General features: G+C 40.2%; 1 protein-coding gene across 3 annotated transcripts in view; it reads left to right on the top strand.

The window, feature by feature from the left end:
- Positions 1-20,609, top strand: part of CNTN1 (contactin 1) — a 144,635-nt gene that overhangs the window by 85,296 nt on the left and 38,730 nt on the right. For all 3 annotated transcript variants that reach the window (XM_083182702.1, XM_083182700.1, XM_083182701.1), the window contains 5 exons: positions 973-1,097; positions 2,648-2,765; positions 5,645-5,795; positions 7,093-7,220; positions 18,791-18,966. In XM_083182702.1, the coding sequence (XP_083038828.1) occupies positions 973-1,097; positions 2,648-2,765; positions 5,645-5,795; positions 7,093-7,220; positions 18,791-18,966 (698 nt within the window). The remainder of the gene's footprint in view (positions 1-972; positions 1,098-2,647; positions 2,766-5,644; positions 5,796-7,092; positions 7,221-18,790; positions 18,967-20,609) is intronic.

The raw sequence follows: 20,609 nt of genomic DNA, 5'->3' as shown, positions 1-20,609 counted from the left end.
AAACGGTAAAAAAACGGCAATATACCGTTTACAAAGTGCGGTCTGAAAGGGGCAATACTGTATCATTTAGGTCTCACTTCTTCCTACATTCTTGACCATATACTTTATTAGATAAATCCGATATTAGCTTCCAATACATTTACTAAAACCTCTCTAATCATAAACATTGCAATAAAAAATTATGATATATGGCCGAGTACCAAAAATCACATCTCTCCCTGCATAAGGTGTCACAAGCCTGTGCTCTATGCTGGCATCTCTATGTGGTTCCTATGTCTAAGGACTTGCTTTTTATATATACAGTATATAGCCTTATTGCTTGCATTAATTAGGCATTACCGACATGGCAGAAAACATTAGGGCCCTTATTCAGATCTGATCGCAGTACAAATTTGTTCTCAAAATGGGCAAAACCATGCTACACTGCAGGTGGGGCAAATGTAACATGTATAGAGAGAGTTAGATTTGTGTGAGTTATTTTGTTTCTGTGCAGGGTAAATACTGGCTGCATTATTTTTACACTGCAATTCAGATTTCAGTTTCAACACACCCCACCCAAATTGCACTCTTTTTGCACATGTTACATCTGCCCCAACTGCAGTGCACATGGTTTTGCCTAAGTCCAGACTGGCAAAGTACCCTAATTCTTCTGACTTATTTCTACTCTAGCATGTCAGTCTCTATGATGCATGGCTATTTCTCCCCAAACTCCCCCCTTCCAAGTCCTGGCCACCACCTATAGATTTCTGACCAACATGAGTGCATGTTCTTGCCAACTACCCATCTCAAATCAATCTATATACATTGGTTATTATATTGCACCTAGATTTATGACACTCTTTAGTTATACTTGCTATTTGATACTGAAAGGTTTTACAATGTATCTACCTGTATTATAGAATAGTAATTCTTGATATATTTGTACAGCTTTTTAAATATGATATTTTACTTGTTCTCTATTTTGCATTTTAGCTCAGCCAGAATGGGTAGAACATATAAATGATACAGAACGGGATATAGGCAGTGATTTGCACTGGCCCTGTATTGCTAAGGGGAAACCAATACCTACCATTAGATGGTTAAAAAATGGAGAATCGGTAAGTACTTAATAAGTACATTTTATCAAATGTGTAATAAGTAATGCCATTGTTGTAATATTTATTAAGACTAGTACTGTTATAAGAAAAGACACTCATGTTGTAATTTCAAATATTAACATCATTCTACAGGTAGCTATGTACTGTATGCTTCTGTGGTACATTAATATTTAACAAAATATTGTTATAGTATACTATACTTACTGTCTATCTTTTAGAAGTGCAGTCTTCTTTTAGACCCTTTGAAATGTATTGGATCTCAGGTATATTGACATAAATATCATGGTGTGCGCTGCACATGGGCCCCTAAACCATGGGAACCCCTAGCACAGACTAGCGAGGCCAATCCCAGGTAGTTTTTTCTGGGCCAGACTAAAAATAAAGAAAAAATTTAAATGAAAAAAAAATAAATACATATATATCTATCTATCACACCAGCATGGCTACTACAGCATTCTTCAGCGCCATGCCATCCCATCGGTTTGCACTTTCTGGGACCATCATTTATTTTTAAACAAGACAATGACCCTAAACACACCTCCAGGCTATGTAAGGGCTACTTGACTGAGAAGGAAGGTGATGGAGTGCTGCGCCAGATCACCTGGCCTCCACAGCCACCCCACCTAAACCCAACTGAGATGGTTTGGGATGAGCTGGACCGTAGAGTGAAGTAAAAGCAGCCAATACGTGGTCAGCACCTCTGAGAACTCCTTCAAGACTGTTGTATAACCATTCCAGGAGACTACCTCATGAAGCTGATTGAGAGTATGCCAAGAGTGTTCAAAGCTGGCTGTCATCAAAGCAAAAGGGGGCTACTTTGAGGAATATAAAATATAAAACATATTTGAATTTGTTTAACACTTTTTTGTTTACAAAATAATTCCATAAATATTCTTTCATAGTTTTGAAAATAATTTAAATAAGTAAAAACCATTGAATGAGAAGGTGTGTCCAAACTTTTGACTGGTACTGTCTACAAATAAAAGCATTGCACGGATCTGACATACGTGCTTCATGTTCATCACGTGATTATTAGAAAATATGAATCCTGAGAACACGGCAGATTAGTAAATAAGCTGCTTATTCTCACGCAAAACAGACCTGATCACATTGGAACATAGCAGCTTAGGAAATTTTGCCCTTTGAATCTTTGGAGAACGTTATTGTAGTTGTCAGTGTTAAGCAATTATTCTTATTGATTTTCTAAATTAATTGTAACATTCTGTACTATTTAGGAAACCTTTATCTTTCATTTTAGTCTAGTTGCATTGATAAATGTGAATGGGAGCTGTCATATTACTGATTTAAGATAAGCTTCAAATCATTTACACACAGCATTGGCAGCACCGAGTGCCATAATCATAACAAAATGTCCCCTATGTATTGTAAATAATTCATGTTTGCACAACAGCTATATTTTATTAATGGTCTAATGACCTATCTCATGTTCGATGTATAGTTTTATGATCCTTTAATGCAGATTAGCAAAGTATTATATAAATCTCACTTGTTCAAAATATGTTAATTCATATTGATTTGTGTTCTTTTAGTATGCTAAAGGTGAACTGAAAATCCGTGGACTAACTATGGTACATGCTGGAATGTATCAGTGTATAGCAGAAAACCACTATGGAGTTATTCAAGCAAATGCTGAGCTAAAGATCCTTGGTTAGTCACACTACTTTCCCTGTGTCATGAACATAATGAATTTGTTAATATAACTCATTAATTTAGATGCATTAGATTGTTAAAAAATTAACATTTAAATGTATTACTGCTGACAATGAGTGGGTATTGTTGTCTGCATATACTGTTCATCAAAACTGGTTGGAGAGGACTCACGTTGTTGTGCCTGTCTGTAGTGACATCAATAAACTTGATAGCGCTATAAGATGAGGGTGGACAGATCTATCCATCTTGTTACATAGAAAGCTTGCCACACCTTTGTATGAAAGAGGAGTTGTGCGGTTATAACTTGGCAAATATCCTTATATAAGTCAACAGATTGAAAGGGGGGTGGAGGATCTTGAAATGCACACCCTATTTACACACATGTATCAGGAGGTGCTACCATGCTGGGACTTGTAGTTGTACAAAGAAAGACATACAGTGCTGATGCACAGTACACAATATTAAGCTCTGCTATCTAATAATGAGCAATAATCCATCTTCTTATATTTAATGGCCAAGAAATACTGGCCCACCAACCAGCATATCTGGTTGGTGGGCTAGTATATAACCTTGTATATCTGGTGGGCCCCTAATACTAAATTGACAGGTTAAGGAAGATCTCCACATAATGTTTCAGTAATTGGAGGAGATGCGCTAAATGTGCCTTAGTTCCCAAACATTGGCACAAACAAATGTGAGGAAGTCTGCTCTTTCAATGTTGTATCCGCTTAGTGTTTATCAGGTGGTCACATGTAATCACCAGACAATGACAGCCAACACTACATGAAAAGTTATCTTTTTTAGATATATGTCATCTTAGTTTAAATAAACCCAGAGTTCTCCTCATTTAATGCAGTAGATTTTATAGTTTTTTAGCCCTTTGAGTGCCAGCGTTGCTGTGAGCGATCCTCAAAATATCTGCTATAAGATGCCAAGGTCACTCGCAGCGACTGTTCTCTTAGTATAAATAAATACAAATACAGCCAGGTCAATTCATTGAAGTATATTTAAATATTGCACCTAAAAAAAGAACAGTCGCTGTGGGCGACGCTGGCATTTTAAATGGATATTTCGAGGATCTCTCACAGCAACGTTGGCACTCAAAGGGTTTAATGAAAAAGGTTTGCTTGCCACTTTTAACACCTATTTTGACACTCAAAGGGTTAAAATGGTTTTGCCTAATTACTTTATAAAAATAATAAGAATTGTATTGGTGCTGGTGGCTGCCAATCAAAAAATGTGTACAAACAGAAGCAAATCCTGCCCTTTACCACATAACTGACCATAAGGATCACATATAAACCCAATCTACTTAATGTTATATTTATTCTGTTTTTTTTTCCTTTGGCCTAGGGGTGCCCTGAAAAAATTCTGATACTCTAGGGTTGCTGTGATTCAAAAAAGATTGGGAACCCCTGTTATAGGGTCTAATTTTTTTTTTTTAGATGTACAATTGCACCTTTTTACACAGTAAAAGGTGCAGGCTTGTCTAAAAACTCAGCCAGTGTAAAAGCCTGTAAATTTTTTAAGTTCAAGGCTACTACACTCTGCGATTGTGTATGTTTTCTTGTATGTAAACGCGCACATTGTAATGGGAGTTTTATTACAAGGTACGGGTTTTGGCACACTGATCAAAAGCATAATCAGACCTGGGTTCTTTGAGCCAGTCCTGGCTGAAAAAAAAAATACAGAGGAAAAATTGCGCATGGTCCCCCTGTATTTTAACAACCAACACCAGACTTGTGGTCTGCGTGAGTTTGTGGGATACAGGCATTGGGGCTTCCCCTATTTTTGAAACCAGCGCCAGGCTTCAATGTATATCAGTGATCTATGGGAGTAGCTAACTGCACCAGAAACAAACGATGTGACTTGGCATGTGATGCCTAAGGACTAGTATTCATGAATATCTGTAATTTATGTACTTCTTTCACCAGAAGATAATAACTTCCTGAATGGCTCTGAAAGTAGTGGTCAGTAATTACTGTGCTCTAAATTTTTTAAAGGAACGATGGAGCAGCTGCAAAGATTGTGGCATTTTTGTTCTCCTCTCACTGTTTCCCATCATGGCCCTGATTAATAGATCATTAGGAGGACTGTTCTAGCTGGTGTTGCTGTATTCACTTTCTGGTGGATCCGGTACAGAAAGTGAATGTATATCAAGCTTTGATGAATACATCAGCAAATATATCAGCTTGGTTGTATACATCTGCAGCTGCCCACCTGAATTCGCAAGGGGACGGTCTGCGTTTTCCTAGATGCTACCAGCATTTTTGTGGTACGTCCAGTAAACACTGGGCATCTCCATGCGAACACCGCCCAGCTCGCCTCAATCCCCCCCCCCCCCAGGTGAAAACATTGGCAATTATGCAAGTCGTCGAAGGTGTCCGCAAGGCAGCCCTGCACATGCAAATATGCGCATACACAGAGCATAAACATCGGAACCTGTTGCGAATATGCCAGGGACCGAACAGATTGGAATGAGGGCACTTGTTTTAACAACCAGCTTTTGGGAGCAATTTACTGAATTACAAATTAGGTTTGCTCTCATCCGATATCAGATTTTTTTTTTACATCCAACCAAATATTTGGTTGATTGGATGAAAGTTATTATAGTATATATATTATAGTATATATATTAGATATAATATTAGAGGTTGGATTGTAATGTACTGGGGTTTTTTTGGACTGGCACATGAGTGCTGTATACGCACTAGTAGTGTATTGCCCATTTCCCCCATTATTTGGACATTTTTCTAGTTATAACTTGAATGAACAGCTTTGCCTTTTTATCACTCAATAACCAACTCTCATTACAAAACCTTTACATTCCTTACAGTATCAGTATTTAATTCATATAATGTTTCATTTATGTTTAGCTTTAGCACCAACATTTGAACTAAATCCTATGCGTAAGAAGATCTTAGCAGCAAAAGGCGGTCGTGTCATTATAGAATGTAAACCAAAGGCAGCTCCAAAACCCAAATTCTCATGGAGCAAAGGAACGGAGCTACTTATAAACAATACACGGTTGGTACAAATCATTTTTATTTTCCTGTTGGTATTGGAGTCTACTAATGTACTCATTGTTTATGCAAACACTTTTATGCTTTTAAAGGCTGTAGACAGAAACAGACCTAATTGTTGGTAATATGAATAAGGGTAATGTGGCATAATTTGAATTAGGGAAACCTTTTTTCATGATGCATGCCGAAGTCAAGTGCTGTGCCTTTGGGAAATATTGGAAGGCACACATTTATAATTTCCGTGGTAGGGTGGGGTGGTGTTGGGTATGAAGGGTGGCACTGGACACCCTTTCACCCACATTGCGTGAGGTGTTTTGTGATCATTTAAATCATTAATTTTATTTTGCCCATTTCATACTAGTATTAATTTTAATGTTAACCCATTAGGGGTAAAAACCGGCAATGATTCACTGATGTATTAAATCACGGGCAATTTCTTGAACATTTTTGAGTACTTTTTCGCCCATACATTTTCAGCACGAAGATTGATCTAATTTGTCCTTTAAAAGGGGTAAGAACTTAAGTTTTTTATATACCCCCTATTGCATCATTTATGTCAACAATTTTGTAAACTGAACTTTTAGATTCTGTATTAAAATGTTGTATTTACCATGCCTTATTTGTTAACCTTTAAACTCTGAGTTTTTTTTATTAAGCATTCCATAATCAATACTCACAGTGTCTTTGAATGTCAAATGAAGAAAGTACCTAATCTAATGTGTTACAGTTCTAGATTATTTTGTCTGAAACTCTGTATTTATTTTTGTCTTCATTACATTGTACATTATGTTGCATACAAATTGATATATTTCTCCTATGCACCCTAGTTCTGGTAAAACTATTTAAATCATGCTGTACTATTAATACATTCGCTCATATCTGGTTGTTTAAAAAAAAAAAAAAAAACATTTACAGTGACATTTACATAAACCACCAAAAGGGTAAATGGGAATTCTATTGAAGATTCTGCTTATTTATTTAGCACCTTCTCGAAGATATGGGCATCTCAAAAATGTGCAAACTAAAAATCTTTCAATTTCGCCATCAGCTTGTTGTACTTATGGAATGATGTGGGCAACTCTGCTGCCATCTAGTGTTTCATAAACATAACAGAAACAAGCGTGCACATTTTCTACTGTACATAGGGATGACAGTGAAAAGGTCAACGCCCAATGGAATGACAATGAAAAAAGTAGATGGGTTGAAATAGCCAACATGATTTTTTTTTCTAATGTTTCTCATTAAATACTGCCAAATAAAAGCTATATAAATATTTGCTAAACTTTGCCATTTCTTACTAGGGTATCAATCTGGGATGATGGCAGTCTGGAAATTGTAAACGTAACAGTTCTTGATGAAGGCAGCTACACATGTTTTGCAGAGAATGATAGAGGAAAAGCAAATAGTACTGGAACACTTTCTGTTACAGGTAAATCTGCTAAACAATGTTGCAATGACTATGGATGTGTGGAGATTTATTTTCTTAAGCCCCATACACACTGGAAGATAAAGTGGGGCTTTCTGAACGATATCTTTCACAATATCGTCTAGTGTGTACACTCAATATCATTAAGGATGCGTGCTCCCAGGCATCGTTAACGATGATTGAAATCTACCGAAAATGCAGGTCAATATAGCCAAACGACCTGCATCTTTGGTGACCGATATCGTTCAGCATGGATGCACAATATTGATAACTATATCGGCTGTATTATTATGTTATTGGTAATAGCAAGGACATCATAATCTATACAGCAGGCATACTCAACCTCGATCCTCAATACATACCTACAGATTTATCCTTTCAATTTGTCTGGTGGTTACTAGTATCTGGCTATGTATGGGAGCATATTACAATCAACCATTCTCTCCCAAATGCTGGGAAATGCACAAAAACCATTGTTTAGATACATTTGTTAAGTTAGATAGATTTAATCATTTTGTCTGAATGACTTTTGTCTGTTTTGCAGTTCAAATGTTCAATTCTCATATGCGCCCAAACATTACCAGATTTGTGTTCCCATCAGGTAGATTGGACAGAGCCCAGGGGGGGAATTTAATAGGATGAGAGGTTCAGAAAGTGAGAGATTTGGTAAGAAATCTCCAGTTTTTTTAAAGCGGCAATCATTTACACTGCAACATCATACTGGTTAAAAAAAATGGAGATTTCTTACCAAATCTCTCACTTTCTGAGTCTCTCATCTTATTAAATTTCCCATCAGGTTTAAGTACAGATGGTCGAATCAAAATAACTGAGGTACTAATTAAGTCACCTCAAGCATGGATATCAATAAAACCTGAACTGTTAATGTGCCCTGAACCCAGAGGTCAGGAATGTCTGGGTTACAGCAACAATGTAGTTCCTCTTCTAATAATCTGTGAGTTACTATGCCCGGGTATGGATTGGTTGGTCGACCTAAAGATGGTTAACAGTCATTAGGTCGACAAACTGCAAGGTCAACATGGGTCTAGGTCGACAGGTCATTGGGTTAACACAAGCATTAGGTGAACATGGTCTAGGTTGACAGTCAAAAGGTCTACATGGTTTTTTGACCCGAATGTTGACACAGTCGGCATGGACACAGGATTAAGTGCACCACGTCCCCTCGCATGGCTCGCTGTTTGCGCCATGCTTCAGGCCCTGTGCCTAGCTGTGATCGACACACTATTTTATTCTCCCACCATGCCCTAGTGGATGGTAGGGCATGAAATACCACCTGTCGACACATGTCGGCTCAAAAAACAGTGATAATCCCCATGTTGACTTTTTGACTGTCGTCCTAGACCATTTCAACCTAATTCTTGTGCTGACCTAATGACCTGTCGGCCTTGTCCCATGTCGACCTAGACCCATGTCGACCTTGCAGTATGTCGACTTAGTAGTGTTGACCTAATGAATGTCGACCATCTTTAAGTCGATTTGCAAGAAGGAAAGGGAGTATAGATCCGCACAGACTAATACATTAAGTTTATATATATCTGGAAAACATGGAAAAACCAATATGTTGGACTACTAATATTAGATTAAAGTAGTCGTGGATTGGTGGTGCGCCCAACACATTCAGTATTTGTAACTGAGTAAAGGGGGGTGTCCGCAAGAAGCAGACCAAAAGACAAATGTGCCTTTTTGGGCGCACTCTTTATTGTATAAATTCAATATGGTTACTGCATTAAAACATAACTTTTAATAGGCTTCTTACACTAAAATACTGGGAGCATTCATCAATTTACAATCAGTCATTTGATGCATATTCAATTAACTGTGCTTCAGAAATCAGAATTCACATATAACATTGAGACAAGACATAGACAAACATACATTAAGAGACAAGCTGTACCATTCGCTTGTCTTGATGTGCAACAAAATCTCTAGTCGCACTCTGAGATTTAATAGCCTCAGCAAGATATCGATTTATCTATAGTACCAAATCAATTCGAATATCAATTGCCTCAGCAAAATATCAACTGATGGCTCAGCCGCTTCAGCTCTGACCATCTCTCATGCTCTTCAATTGTAATGCAGAGCCAGTTACTGCCCCTTATGATCAGGTGGAGAGGAGAGAGACCCTTTATAGTATTTAAAAATGAAGAAGAATGACCCCCGTGAGCAGTACTCCTACAACCGGTGGCTCCTGAGCATCTACTGTTAATTCACCCGTCTGAGTTACCAACCAGTCAGTTCGCCAAGAGTCTCCTCTCTGGCTAGTGAACTAACCCCCTCCAGACTCAGCTGGATTCTGACCTATAGGGGGGGTTAGGTAACCTTATGGACTGAGTGTAAAGTAAGAATGCCAGGTTGGTTGTTATAGGGGAGTTATGGTATAGTGCACTTCTGCTTTCCAATTCAGCTTCGTGAGCCACCCTGGTGCTTTACAGTATTGCAGGGAGACACTCCGGGCTGAATGGATGAGAGAGTGTTTTCAGAAAAAGTGAATACCAGCGACAGATTGTCAGTTTACCATTTGATGGGACTTCTACTTTCAGAGATCTGCAAGCATCGAATCACTGATGAGAGAGTCCCAGACACATGGATGCCTAACCGACATATAAAGAGAGATTTAGATAGAATAAAGGTAGGATTTGAAATAGGCAAGAAAAAAGATGGAGATTATATTAGACAATCATACTCGCCTCCGGGTACTGTATGGCAATTTACAATAGAGGACTTAAATCCAGCATCATTCTGGATGTGCCAGTGTGTATCAAAACACATCCAATCAATTGGTAATCCCTTAATTAGGTAGATTGTCCCCAAAAAAAGAGGGGGAGGGGGGTTACAACGAGTTTATATTATTGATATGCAGGGCAGTCAATTACCTCAAAGTTAAATCACTGCTAACATTTGCTGTGTAGCTTTTATCTAAAATGGATACAGTATAGACTATGTGCAAGTATTCAGACAATAGTCACAGTTATACTGGATATTGTTGCAATTGTGCATTTATTGACACTCTCTGTATTTAGTCCACCTAACTGTTTGGTGGGAGGTCAATTGGTGCACAGTATTATAACAGCTAAAAGTAGCACATACATATATCTGACATTATAAATCCAACTGTAACCACACAAATTTGAGCATGAAAAATGGTATAAGCTGCTATCCAATAAACACATCAAGGAGCTACTGTTGGTAAAGCATGAGAGTATAATCATAAGCCGTGTTTGCTCAGTAAATGAGGAGTTATGCTACCAACAATCACCCCGGAGCTGTAATGGGGATAACTGTGCGAACAAGCATAGATTTGACCAGTTTAGTAAAATAACATAGTCTATAGAGATTTGCTAACCAGGTTTTGCCATTAGAGTCTGCTCATTTAGAGGTGCAGATCACTGCCTGGCTATGACACATGTGAATTTGATCACTCAAACAATTGGCATACACCTAGCCTGCACCAGCTCATAAATAGCGTTAATACACTTTAGCAGATTAAGTATCTAAAGACAGAGTCATGCTCTAATTGAGGTATACAGTACGGCATAAGGTAACTCCATAGAGCAGTGCATACACACTAAGTGTGAGCCTGCAATGTCAGCCGCTCGCAAGCCCAGCTGAGCTGCGGCGGGGGTTACCTCCTGTCTATGCTCGTGTTCCCCAGCCGGGGACAGCGTTTCCTGGATGCGGCAGCGGTGGTGAGTCCTCTGTTCCCGCTGATGGTGTGTGAAGCAGGGGATGGTCAGAGCGCGAGCGGCTGGCGGTGCCATATTTGTCCACCATTTCAGTTGTTCTACTTATGCATAAGTAGAACAACTGAAATGATGGACAAATATGGCAACAACATGCCAATCAGGGATTACTTTAATTGCAAGAGTAAGAATGTGATTTATTGCATCACATGTAGCTGCAACCTGAAGTATGTGGGAATGACGTCACGTATGTTAAAACAAAGAGCCTTGGAACATCTTGGCAACATTAGAAACGCCACCACAGACCAGACTAAAATGAGGAAAATAACTACAGTGGCACGCCATTTCCTGCATAAACATTCAGGCAAACCGACTGGTTTTCAGATTTGGGGCCTGGAACAGGTCAAATTGGGTCTAAGAGGAGGAGACCTCACACAAGCACTCCTAAAAAAAGAGAGCAAGTGGATCTTTCTTTTGGGGTCCCTGACACCAGGAGGCTTGAATGACTATATCAATTATGCAGCCTTCCTAAAACAATGATCCGAAATCCATTCTTGATCTCTACCTCATTCATCTTTGTAACAACATTCCAATGATAGAATTGGGGTTTATACAACAAATTTACAGTTGCGGTATTATATACATATCTTCTTACATGTATCCACCTTGTTTCTTTTTTTCTCTCTAATTTAGTCCTCTGTGCAGTCTAATTCTCACTAGTTTTCACTTTGCCGTGCCAGTTTGCGATTTGTGTGTGTTTTATGCTTATTGTTTTTCGCACTATTCACTTCAATATATGAATGGACTGTTTCAGTCCTATCATATCATTAGATTGAACTCTATTAGATAATTATCATATCACAGCTTGGGCCACAATGTATTTTTATTGATACAGAGTCACGGAATCAACAGTGACCTGTCACCTCACTAAATATCACAGTTTGATATACTGTGATTATTTTTACCTTTATCAACATAACGGGACAATTCACTCACACCCGTCTAAGGATGGCACTGCAACGACAGTCCCATTCTCACTCAAGGTTCACCTATGTTTCAGGTCAACCCTTAATGTCACTGTTTAAGTCATCTTCCCTTATTTTTTATTTCCTATTCATACTTTTATATTTATTTTTATTTTCATTTTATTCAACCTTTTCACCTTTTGACTTGCAATTTTCACTCTATTCATATAATTGTAGATCAGTACACATTTCACTAGGTCACGGTGGTGTCATTAATTATTTGACCCAGCCACGTTATTGGAACAAATTAACTGCATTATTTTTTCAAAATGTTGTCACCTCTCAATATCTCTAGCATTTACTGGGTCAGAGTACCGCCTAAATATGTATCTCAGTAATATTCTTTAACCCAACAATAATATCCCTCCCCATTTCATATATTCATATCCTCATTTTTATTTATAAAATTTTCTTTAGCATTAACAATCATTTTCATCAGTAATGACGCCAGCAACTATATATAATCCCTTAAATTCAGCCATGACCCGATCTTTTAGACCATTTCCAGGTTGGAATCCACTCCATAATTACCAATCACGTATTCTGCCCCTTCATGTTACAGTAAGGTATCGAGCAGTGCCGACAATAATAATGTCAACATCCCACATGTCGACATAAAATCACTACATGTATGGGTAAGCATTACAGTTTGTAGTTCTTCTTTGTACTAATGTTACAATACCACTCACCGCGGTGCCTGAATGTACTTATTGTGACCACCCATATAAGGGCTGATTCTCCGAGTACTTTGAGCCGGAGCTGAACATGTTAATAGCTACAGATATGTAGCTGGAGTAAAAACGTAACAATGTCACTGCACTGATTGGGAGCACGTCTAATACGATAGGCCAATCTGCCTCCAGAGCCGCAAATACATAGGCTCCCAAAAATGTCAATCAAAGGTTTTAACCAATGGCTGATTTTAGACATGAGATAAGAAGTGGGCAAGAGCCCACAAGCAAGATGGCGGACTGAGGAAGCCACAGGCGAAACGCGTCCCCGCCACCGCCAGCCGCTCGCGCTCTGACCATCCCCTGCTTCACACACCATCAGCGGGAACAGAGGACTCACCACCGCTGCCGCATCCAGGAAACGCTGTCCCCGGCTGGGGAACACGAGCATAGACAGGAGGTAACCCCCGCCGCAGCTCAGCTGGGCTTGCGAGCGGCTGACATTGCAGGCTCACACTTAGTGTGTATGCACTGCTCTATGGAGTTACCTTATGCCGTACTGTATACCTCAATTAGAGCATGACTCTGTCTTTAGATACTTAATCTGCTAAAGTGTATTAACGCTATTTATGAGCTGGTGCAGGCTAGGTGTATGCCAATTGTTTGAGTGATCAAATTCACATGTGTCATAGCCAGGCAGTGATCTGCACCTCTAAATGAGCAGACTCTAATGGCAAAACCTGGTTAGCAAATCTCTATAGACTATGTTATTTTTCTAAACTGGTCAAATCTATGCTTGTTCGCACAGTTATCCCCATTACAGCTCCGGGGTGATTGTTGGTAGCATAACTCCTCATTTACTGAGCAAACACGGCTTATGATTTACTCTCATGCTTTACCAACAGTAGCTCCTTGATGTGTTTATTGGATAGCAGCTTATACCATTTTTCATGCTCAAATTTGTGTGGTTACAGTTGGATTTATAATGTCAGATATATGTATGTGCTACTTTTAGCTGTTATAATACTGTGCACCAATTGACCTCCCACCAAACAGTTACTGTAGGTGGACTAAATACAGAGAGTGTCAATAAATGCACAATTGCAACAATATCCAGTATAACTGTGACTATTGTCTGAATACTTGCACATAGTCTATACTGTATCCATTTTAGATAAAAGCTACACAGCAAATGTTAGCAGTGATTTAACTTTGAGGTAATTGACTGCCCTGCATATCAATAATATAAACTCGTTGTAACCCCCCTCCCCCTCTTTTTTTGGGGACAATCTACCTAATTAAGGGATTACCAATTGATTGGATGTGTTTTGATACACACTGGCACATCCAGAATGATGCTGGATTTAAGTCCTCTATTGTAAATTGCCATACAGTACCCGGAGGCGAGTATGATTGTCTAATATAATCTCCATCTTTTTTCTTGCCTATTTCAAATCCTACCTTTATTCTATCTAAATCTCTCTTTATATGTCGGTTAGGCATCCATGTGTCTGGGACTCTCTCATCAGTGATTCGATGCTTGCAGATCTCTGAAAGTAGAAGTCCCATCAAATGGTAAACTGACAATCTGTCGCTGGTATTCATTTTTTCCGAAAACACTCTCTCATCCATTCAGCCCGGAGTGTCTCCCTGCAATACTGTAAAGCACCAGGGTGACTCACGAAGCTGAATTGGAAAGCAGAAGTGCACTATACCATAACTCCCCTATAACAACCAACCTGGCATTCTTACTTTACCCATAGTCCATTAGGTTACCTAACCCCCCCTATAGGTCAGAATCCAGCTGAGTCTGGAGGGGGCCAGTTCACTAGCCAGAGAGGAGACTCTTGGCGAACTGACTGGTTGGTAACTCAGACGGGTGAATTAACAGTAGATGCTCAGGAGCCACCGGTTGTAGGAGTACTGCTCACGGGGGTCATTCTTCTTCATTTTTAAATACTATAAAGGGTCTCTCTCCTCTCCACCTGATCATAAGGGGCAGTAACTGGCTCTGCATTACAATTGAAGAGCATGAGAGATGGTCAGAGCTGAAGCGGCTGAGCCATCAGTTGATATTTTGCTGAGGCAATTGATATTCAAATTGATTTGGTACTATAGATAAATCGATATCTTGCTGAGGCTATTAAATCTCAGAGTGCGACTAGAGATTTTGTTGCACATCAAGACAAGCGAATGGTACAGCTTGTCTCTTAATGTATGTTTGTCTATGTCTTGTCTCAATGTTATATGTGAATTCTGATTTCTGAAGCACAGTTAATTGAATATGCATCAAATGACTGATTGTAAATTGATGAATGCTCCCAGTATTTTAGTGTAAGAAGCCTATTAAAAGTTATGTTTTAATGCAGTAACCATATTGAATTTATACAATAAAGAGTGCGCCCAAAAAGGCACATTTGTCTTTTGGTCTGCTTCTTGCGGACACCCCCCTTTACTCAGTTACATCTTTAGGTCGACCAACCGACCGTATGCCCTTTGCTCAACCCTTCTTTAATTTGTAGGCAATTGCTCATATTTTTTTTAGTTTCAACTTTTTATTAGAAGATTTTACACAAATCATAGAGTAATATTTATAGATGTGAAACATGTATTGTGAGAAAATATAGTTTAGATAGAAGGGAAAAGAAGATATATAAAGGGTAATAGTTAAAGAGATCACAACAATGTCTTGTCTATACAATAAATACAGTTAACCTAAGTTAACAAAGAGATAAATGAAAGAGGTGGAGTTCACACTGGTTTTGAAAAAAATCTATATTAGGTAGAATTGTTGATTAACCATTATAAAGGCGTATGTGTAATGTAATGCTGCCACTGATTAGTGGTGCTCCCAAGATATTTTGTAGACAGTACAAAAGACGGGGAAGACATTTCTTGTGAAGAATTCTTTGCTATTTCTTAGCAAAAGACGCAGATGCATTGACCGTTATCACACTTTCTTTTTAAAGACTAATGCTGTGTACACGGAATCGGTACATCTGTCAGACCACAATTAGGTCTACAGTCATTAGGTCGACCCCACTAGGTCGACTGGCAGGAAGGTCGACCTGACTTAAGGTCGACATGGGCCAAGGTCGACATGACTTAAGGTCGAATTTGCATAAAGGTCGCTGATGAAAAGGAGAAACTGAGCAATGTATTGCTCAGCCATATATTGCTAGCAATATATGGCTGAGCAATATATCTCCCCCATGTGTATGGGGCTTAAGGGGACACCAAATTCCAACTTGCCTCCGGGCAACTGTGATGAACTTAAGCCCCTTACACACGGGGGAGATATATTGCTCAGCCATATATTGCTGATCAATACATTGCTGTGCAATATATTGCCCAGTGTCTCCTTTTCATCAGCGACCAGAGATGGTCGCTGATGAAAGGGAACCTCTGCCGGCGGTGCCGCAGAGGTAATCAGCTGCAAGTAGCAAGCTCCTGCGACCAGCGATTACAATGGGACTTAAAACGGGAGCGCGCACCCAGCGATTTATCGCCGGGGCACACTTCCATCACTGGCAATATGGTCACCAGCGACCATATTTCCAGTGATTTCAGCCCATATCGCCCCCGTGTGTACACAGCTTTAAGCCTCTGATGCTGCAGTATTACATGGCTGCTCATATAAATGAATGGCATGTGTGTGCATACACTCGTATGCATCTCTTTCGTGGCATGGATGAGCCTGGCAACATCTAAAACGAACTAATAGCCAATGAGGAATGGTATGCAGCGGGTTAACTGGTAGAGAATTGCCTATGTTTCAGCAGCAGCAGAGATACTGCATGTTGCTACTGCTGGACACAGTATATATATACTTTCAGGCTGAGCTGTGGTTTTGCAGGTAACAGCCGAGGAACAAAATTAAGGCCTAATATATTCCATCCTTGTTAGCTATCACCCGTCCTAATGTACTGTGGTGGGTAAATTTTGAGGTGACTGTCAGATGGCTGTGTCAATGTAACTTACTGATAGAACCATTAATTTATGTACACTGAGCTACAGGGCAAGCTGGGCAGTCTAAAGCCAAAGCCTCCTTCTCAAGCTACAAGCAGTAGATCATACATGCCAGTTGTATACCCTTTGTTACATGCACATGGGCAATATCAATGGCGAGTCCCTGAGAGCCCATACACGTGTGTTTTGCAGCATTAGAAGGGGAGCTACATGTGTATTTGTCTAGGGCACCTGGAACCTTCAATCAGGCTCTGGCTGCAGTCAAACACATTCTGCATAATTGTATGAGAGGGACTATTCTGCTGAGATATCTACAGTTAACACTTAACACATTAGCATTCAAAAGATTAACACAGCCAAACAATACTTCTCTTCAGGTTTATGGATTTGTATGAGCAACCAGGAAAAATCTTATTACATTTTAGATTTACTGTCAAACACAAATTGTGAGTTTTAGATAAATTGGTTTTCTCTTTCATTGAACTCCCACCCAATGTTCCCTCTAGTTTTACAAAGGCTGTGTGCGGCAAAAGATACTGGCTGTGCAACTTTGGAAGGAAATTAAAATTTTTGTGCGTCACATAATGGTATAAGGGCCTAGAAAACGAAATGGTTAATTTTTAATAATTACAATAATTAACCAACACTGTATAATGCCAAACGGAATGAGCCAAAATTCACATAGTGCCACACAGATTGAGCCAAAATTCACATAATGTTCACGGATTAAGCCAAGATTCACATAATGGTACATGGATTAAGCCAAAATTCACAATATGCTCCATAAACAGGGACATTGTTCGCCTTCGCCATGCATCAAAAATGTACCCAGTAATGCCCATTATACATTACTGCCAATACCAAAAAGCAGCGTATGAGTCTGACACCAGTCCCATCTCCTCACTGCACCTCAGGACAGGGCCCCTTCCTGGCAGGCCCTGACCTGGGGTGCAGTGAGGAGAAAATAATGTGCAATGTTGATGCAATGTTGATGCCCCCCTCCCCACCACATTAAGCATTGCAGTTAATAGCCAGCCTCCAGCCCTGCGGCTCCTGATCCTCTCCCCACAGAGCAGACCAGCACTGTGCAGCTGCTCAGCTACTCACCAGACCCAGTGCAGGACAACATCTACAGGCTCCTCCAGTCTTCCTGACCGATGGGCGCTGGCAGTCTGTTGTGTGTGTGTCCCGCTGGCAATCCTGGCGCCGAACCCAGGCTCAGGATGTTTTGCGGCAAAAAGCAGCAGTGCCTGCGCCATCTAGGGATGGACACCGACAATGGCGGTAAGGTGGGAGACCGGGAAAGTGGGAAGGCTGCATCTGCTTATTGGCTCCTCTGCACTGCACAGATCAGATGTGCAGGGGAGCCAATACTGACAGACCCTGTCCCACCCAAGGGCGGACTTACAGGCTGACTGACAGCCAGCCCAGCAGACTTTAGCATTTACTACAGGACCTGACAGCTAAAAATAACATTGCACCTGCCACCTGCACTACTTTTGCCCCTGCTTCCCTCTGCTTTATCCATTGTCAATAGGGAGCTTAATTGATCACTGGCACCGTAATGGACATATTGTTCTTCAATAAGCAAAGAACTGTGGTGTTCCCTTCATTTGTAAACAAGAAGTGAAAGGCAGGTTGGCTGCTGCACTGGGGCATGAAGAGATAGCAACAATGTTAAGATACTGTAATACGCCTTTCTCACTGAAAACTAAATTACGCTTGAAGCAGTTCTATCCAGTAAATTGCTGTTCAACACGGGTCTGTTTTTTTCTGTGAAAGGGTAAACCTGGGTCGTAAATCCCTGGACTCTGACCTTGGAATTTACAAGGGTTGAGGACCCGGAATTTACAACCCGGCTTGACCCTTTCACACAGAAGAAATACCCATGTTATTCACCAAATTACAGGTTTGAAATTTTTAACCTGGCACTTTGCTGTTCACTGTGATAGGGTGTCAGGCTTCTCCCGGCAAAATGATCCGGCACTCTTAATGCCAAGTAGTTGCCGGGTCGCTTTTTCTGTAAGGGGTATTTGTGAGTTGAGAGGCATAGGATGGGATGGGCCATAGACGTCTTGACAACACCTTGAATCCGTTTTCTGTGGAGCTGTCAAAATTCTACTTATGTTTCCAAATAAATTTCTAAATATTTATTACTGTTTTTCCTCTGTTTACTGATTTGTAATGTTATACACTGTTGTAATTTGCAGCTGCCACCAAGATCACCCTTGCACCATCCAATGCAGATGTAACAGTCGGGGAGAATGCTTCCATGCAGTGCCATGCATCTCATGATCCTTCTCTGGACCTTACTTTCATCTGGTCTTTAAATGGATTTGTGATCGAATTCGATGACGACAGTGGCCATTATGAAAGGCATTTTAGGGTAAGCTAACAAATACTGTTAGTTGTTTAGTATTTTGCTTCAATTAATGAACATATTCTAGGTAACACTGTCTGAGGAAATAATAACTGCCTGTTAACTACACGCACCTGATAATAATAGCAATACCTGCATGTTGCCTACCTGCAGCCGATGGTAATACTTGCATATGTTTTAGGAAAAAACAAGTAAGGGCCTGATTCAGACCTGACCGCTATTTAGAGAATTTGCAAGTCAAGCAATTATCAAATGACAGGGGTATAAACTGCAGAAAATGCGTATGTATCGTAAACATAATCCTCTGGCAGTTTGATTGACAGGAAGCCATCATTTAGGGGTGGCAACCTTCCTTTTCTGAGTGTGTCTGCAAATATGCATGTGTGCCCAGGCGTTTGTGAGGCTCTGTCTCAGTCAGGGATTAGGGGAAGCCTGAGACCCACTCACACTTGCACAGACAGTAAAATCCTTTTGATGGTTCATGAATTGCAAATGGCTGCTAATTAGATATCAGTAGATTAGATATCTTCTCGTAATTCTCTTGTAATTTTGGAAAGGACGGTTACTCTTTCTGTCTGGGTGGCGGCTTACTCCTTACAGTCCACCACAGATACTCACATTAACTATCAGGTCTGAATTAGGCCCATTATACTGTGTGACGCTATGAGGTTAATTGGTACTTATGTAATATCTGGGCTCCCGTTTTTCTTATGAGACCGCATCCCCTCGCGGGGCACGCTGCGCTCGCCATGCTTCGGGCACGGTGGCTCGCTGCGCTCGCCACACTATATAAATTCAACTCCATGCATAGTTGGATAGTAGGAGTATGAAAAAATGGGGTGCATTTAACATGGGAGCCCAGATAATACATAAGTACCGGTTAATTTGCTAATTGGATTGGAATTGAACGTGGATATGTTATTTGTGTTACACTTCTGAAACCTATCATATTTAAACTCCTTATTTCGCAACATATCCGAAGACAAATACGCTGTCAGTCTGCACTGGAGTAAAAGCACTGCACAGATCGCTATGCATTGTGCAGGTTTTGTTTTATTAATATGGTTGCAAATGGTTAATTACAAAATTGGCGTAGAGTCCCCCCCACATGATATCTTTAAAGGCTGTTGGAGGAGTGGGTTAGGCTTAGGCTGCAGGAGTGGAGGTTAGAATTAGACTGCGGGAGGGAAAGTTAGGTTAGGGTTAGGCTGTGAAAGGGGTGGGTTAAGTTGCGTGATGGGAGGTTAGCGTTAGGATATGGGAGAGGATTAGACTGCAGGAGGGGTGTGTTAAAATCACATACCTATATACATTTCACACACCTATTGTCATACACCTAAACACACACACACACACACACACACACACACACACACACACACATATATAGTCATAGGCATGTACACATTAATACTGTATAAAATATTTAGCAGTTACAACACACACACACACACACACACACACACACAGTGCCTCTGCCATGAGTCACACTCACTATTTAGGGTGGCTCATGCTGGTCCCTGAGGTCTCCTCCCTTGCTCATGCTGCTGGCACTGGCTGTACATTGTACAGTACAGTGCTGTTTGCTCTGCCCACTTTTCGGATCTCTGGCTGCACTGCTGGGCTGAAATACTAGGTAGTCAAACTAG

Source organism: Crinia signifera, chromosome 4 (genome assembly GCF_055691185.1).
Source record: "Crinia signifera chromosome 4, ASM5569118v1, whole genome shotgun sequence".
Taxonomy (NCBI): domain Eukaryota; kingdom Metazoa; phylum Chordata; class Amphibia; order Anura; family Myobatrachidae; genus Crinia; species Crinia signifera.
This window is presented reverse-complemented; position numbering and strand designations above follow the sequence as displayed.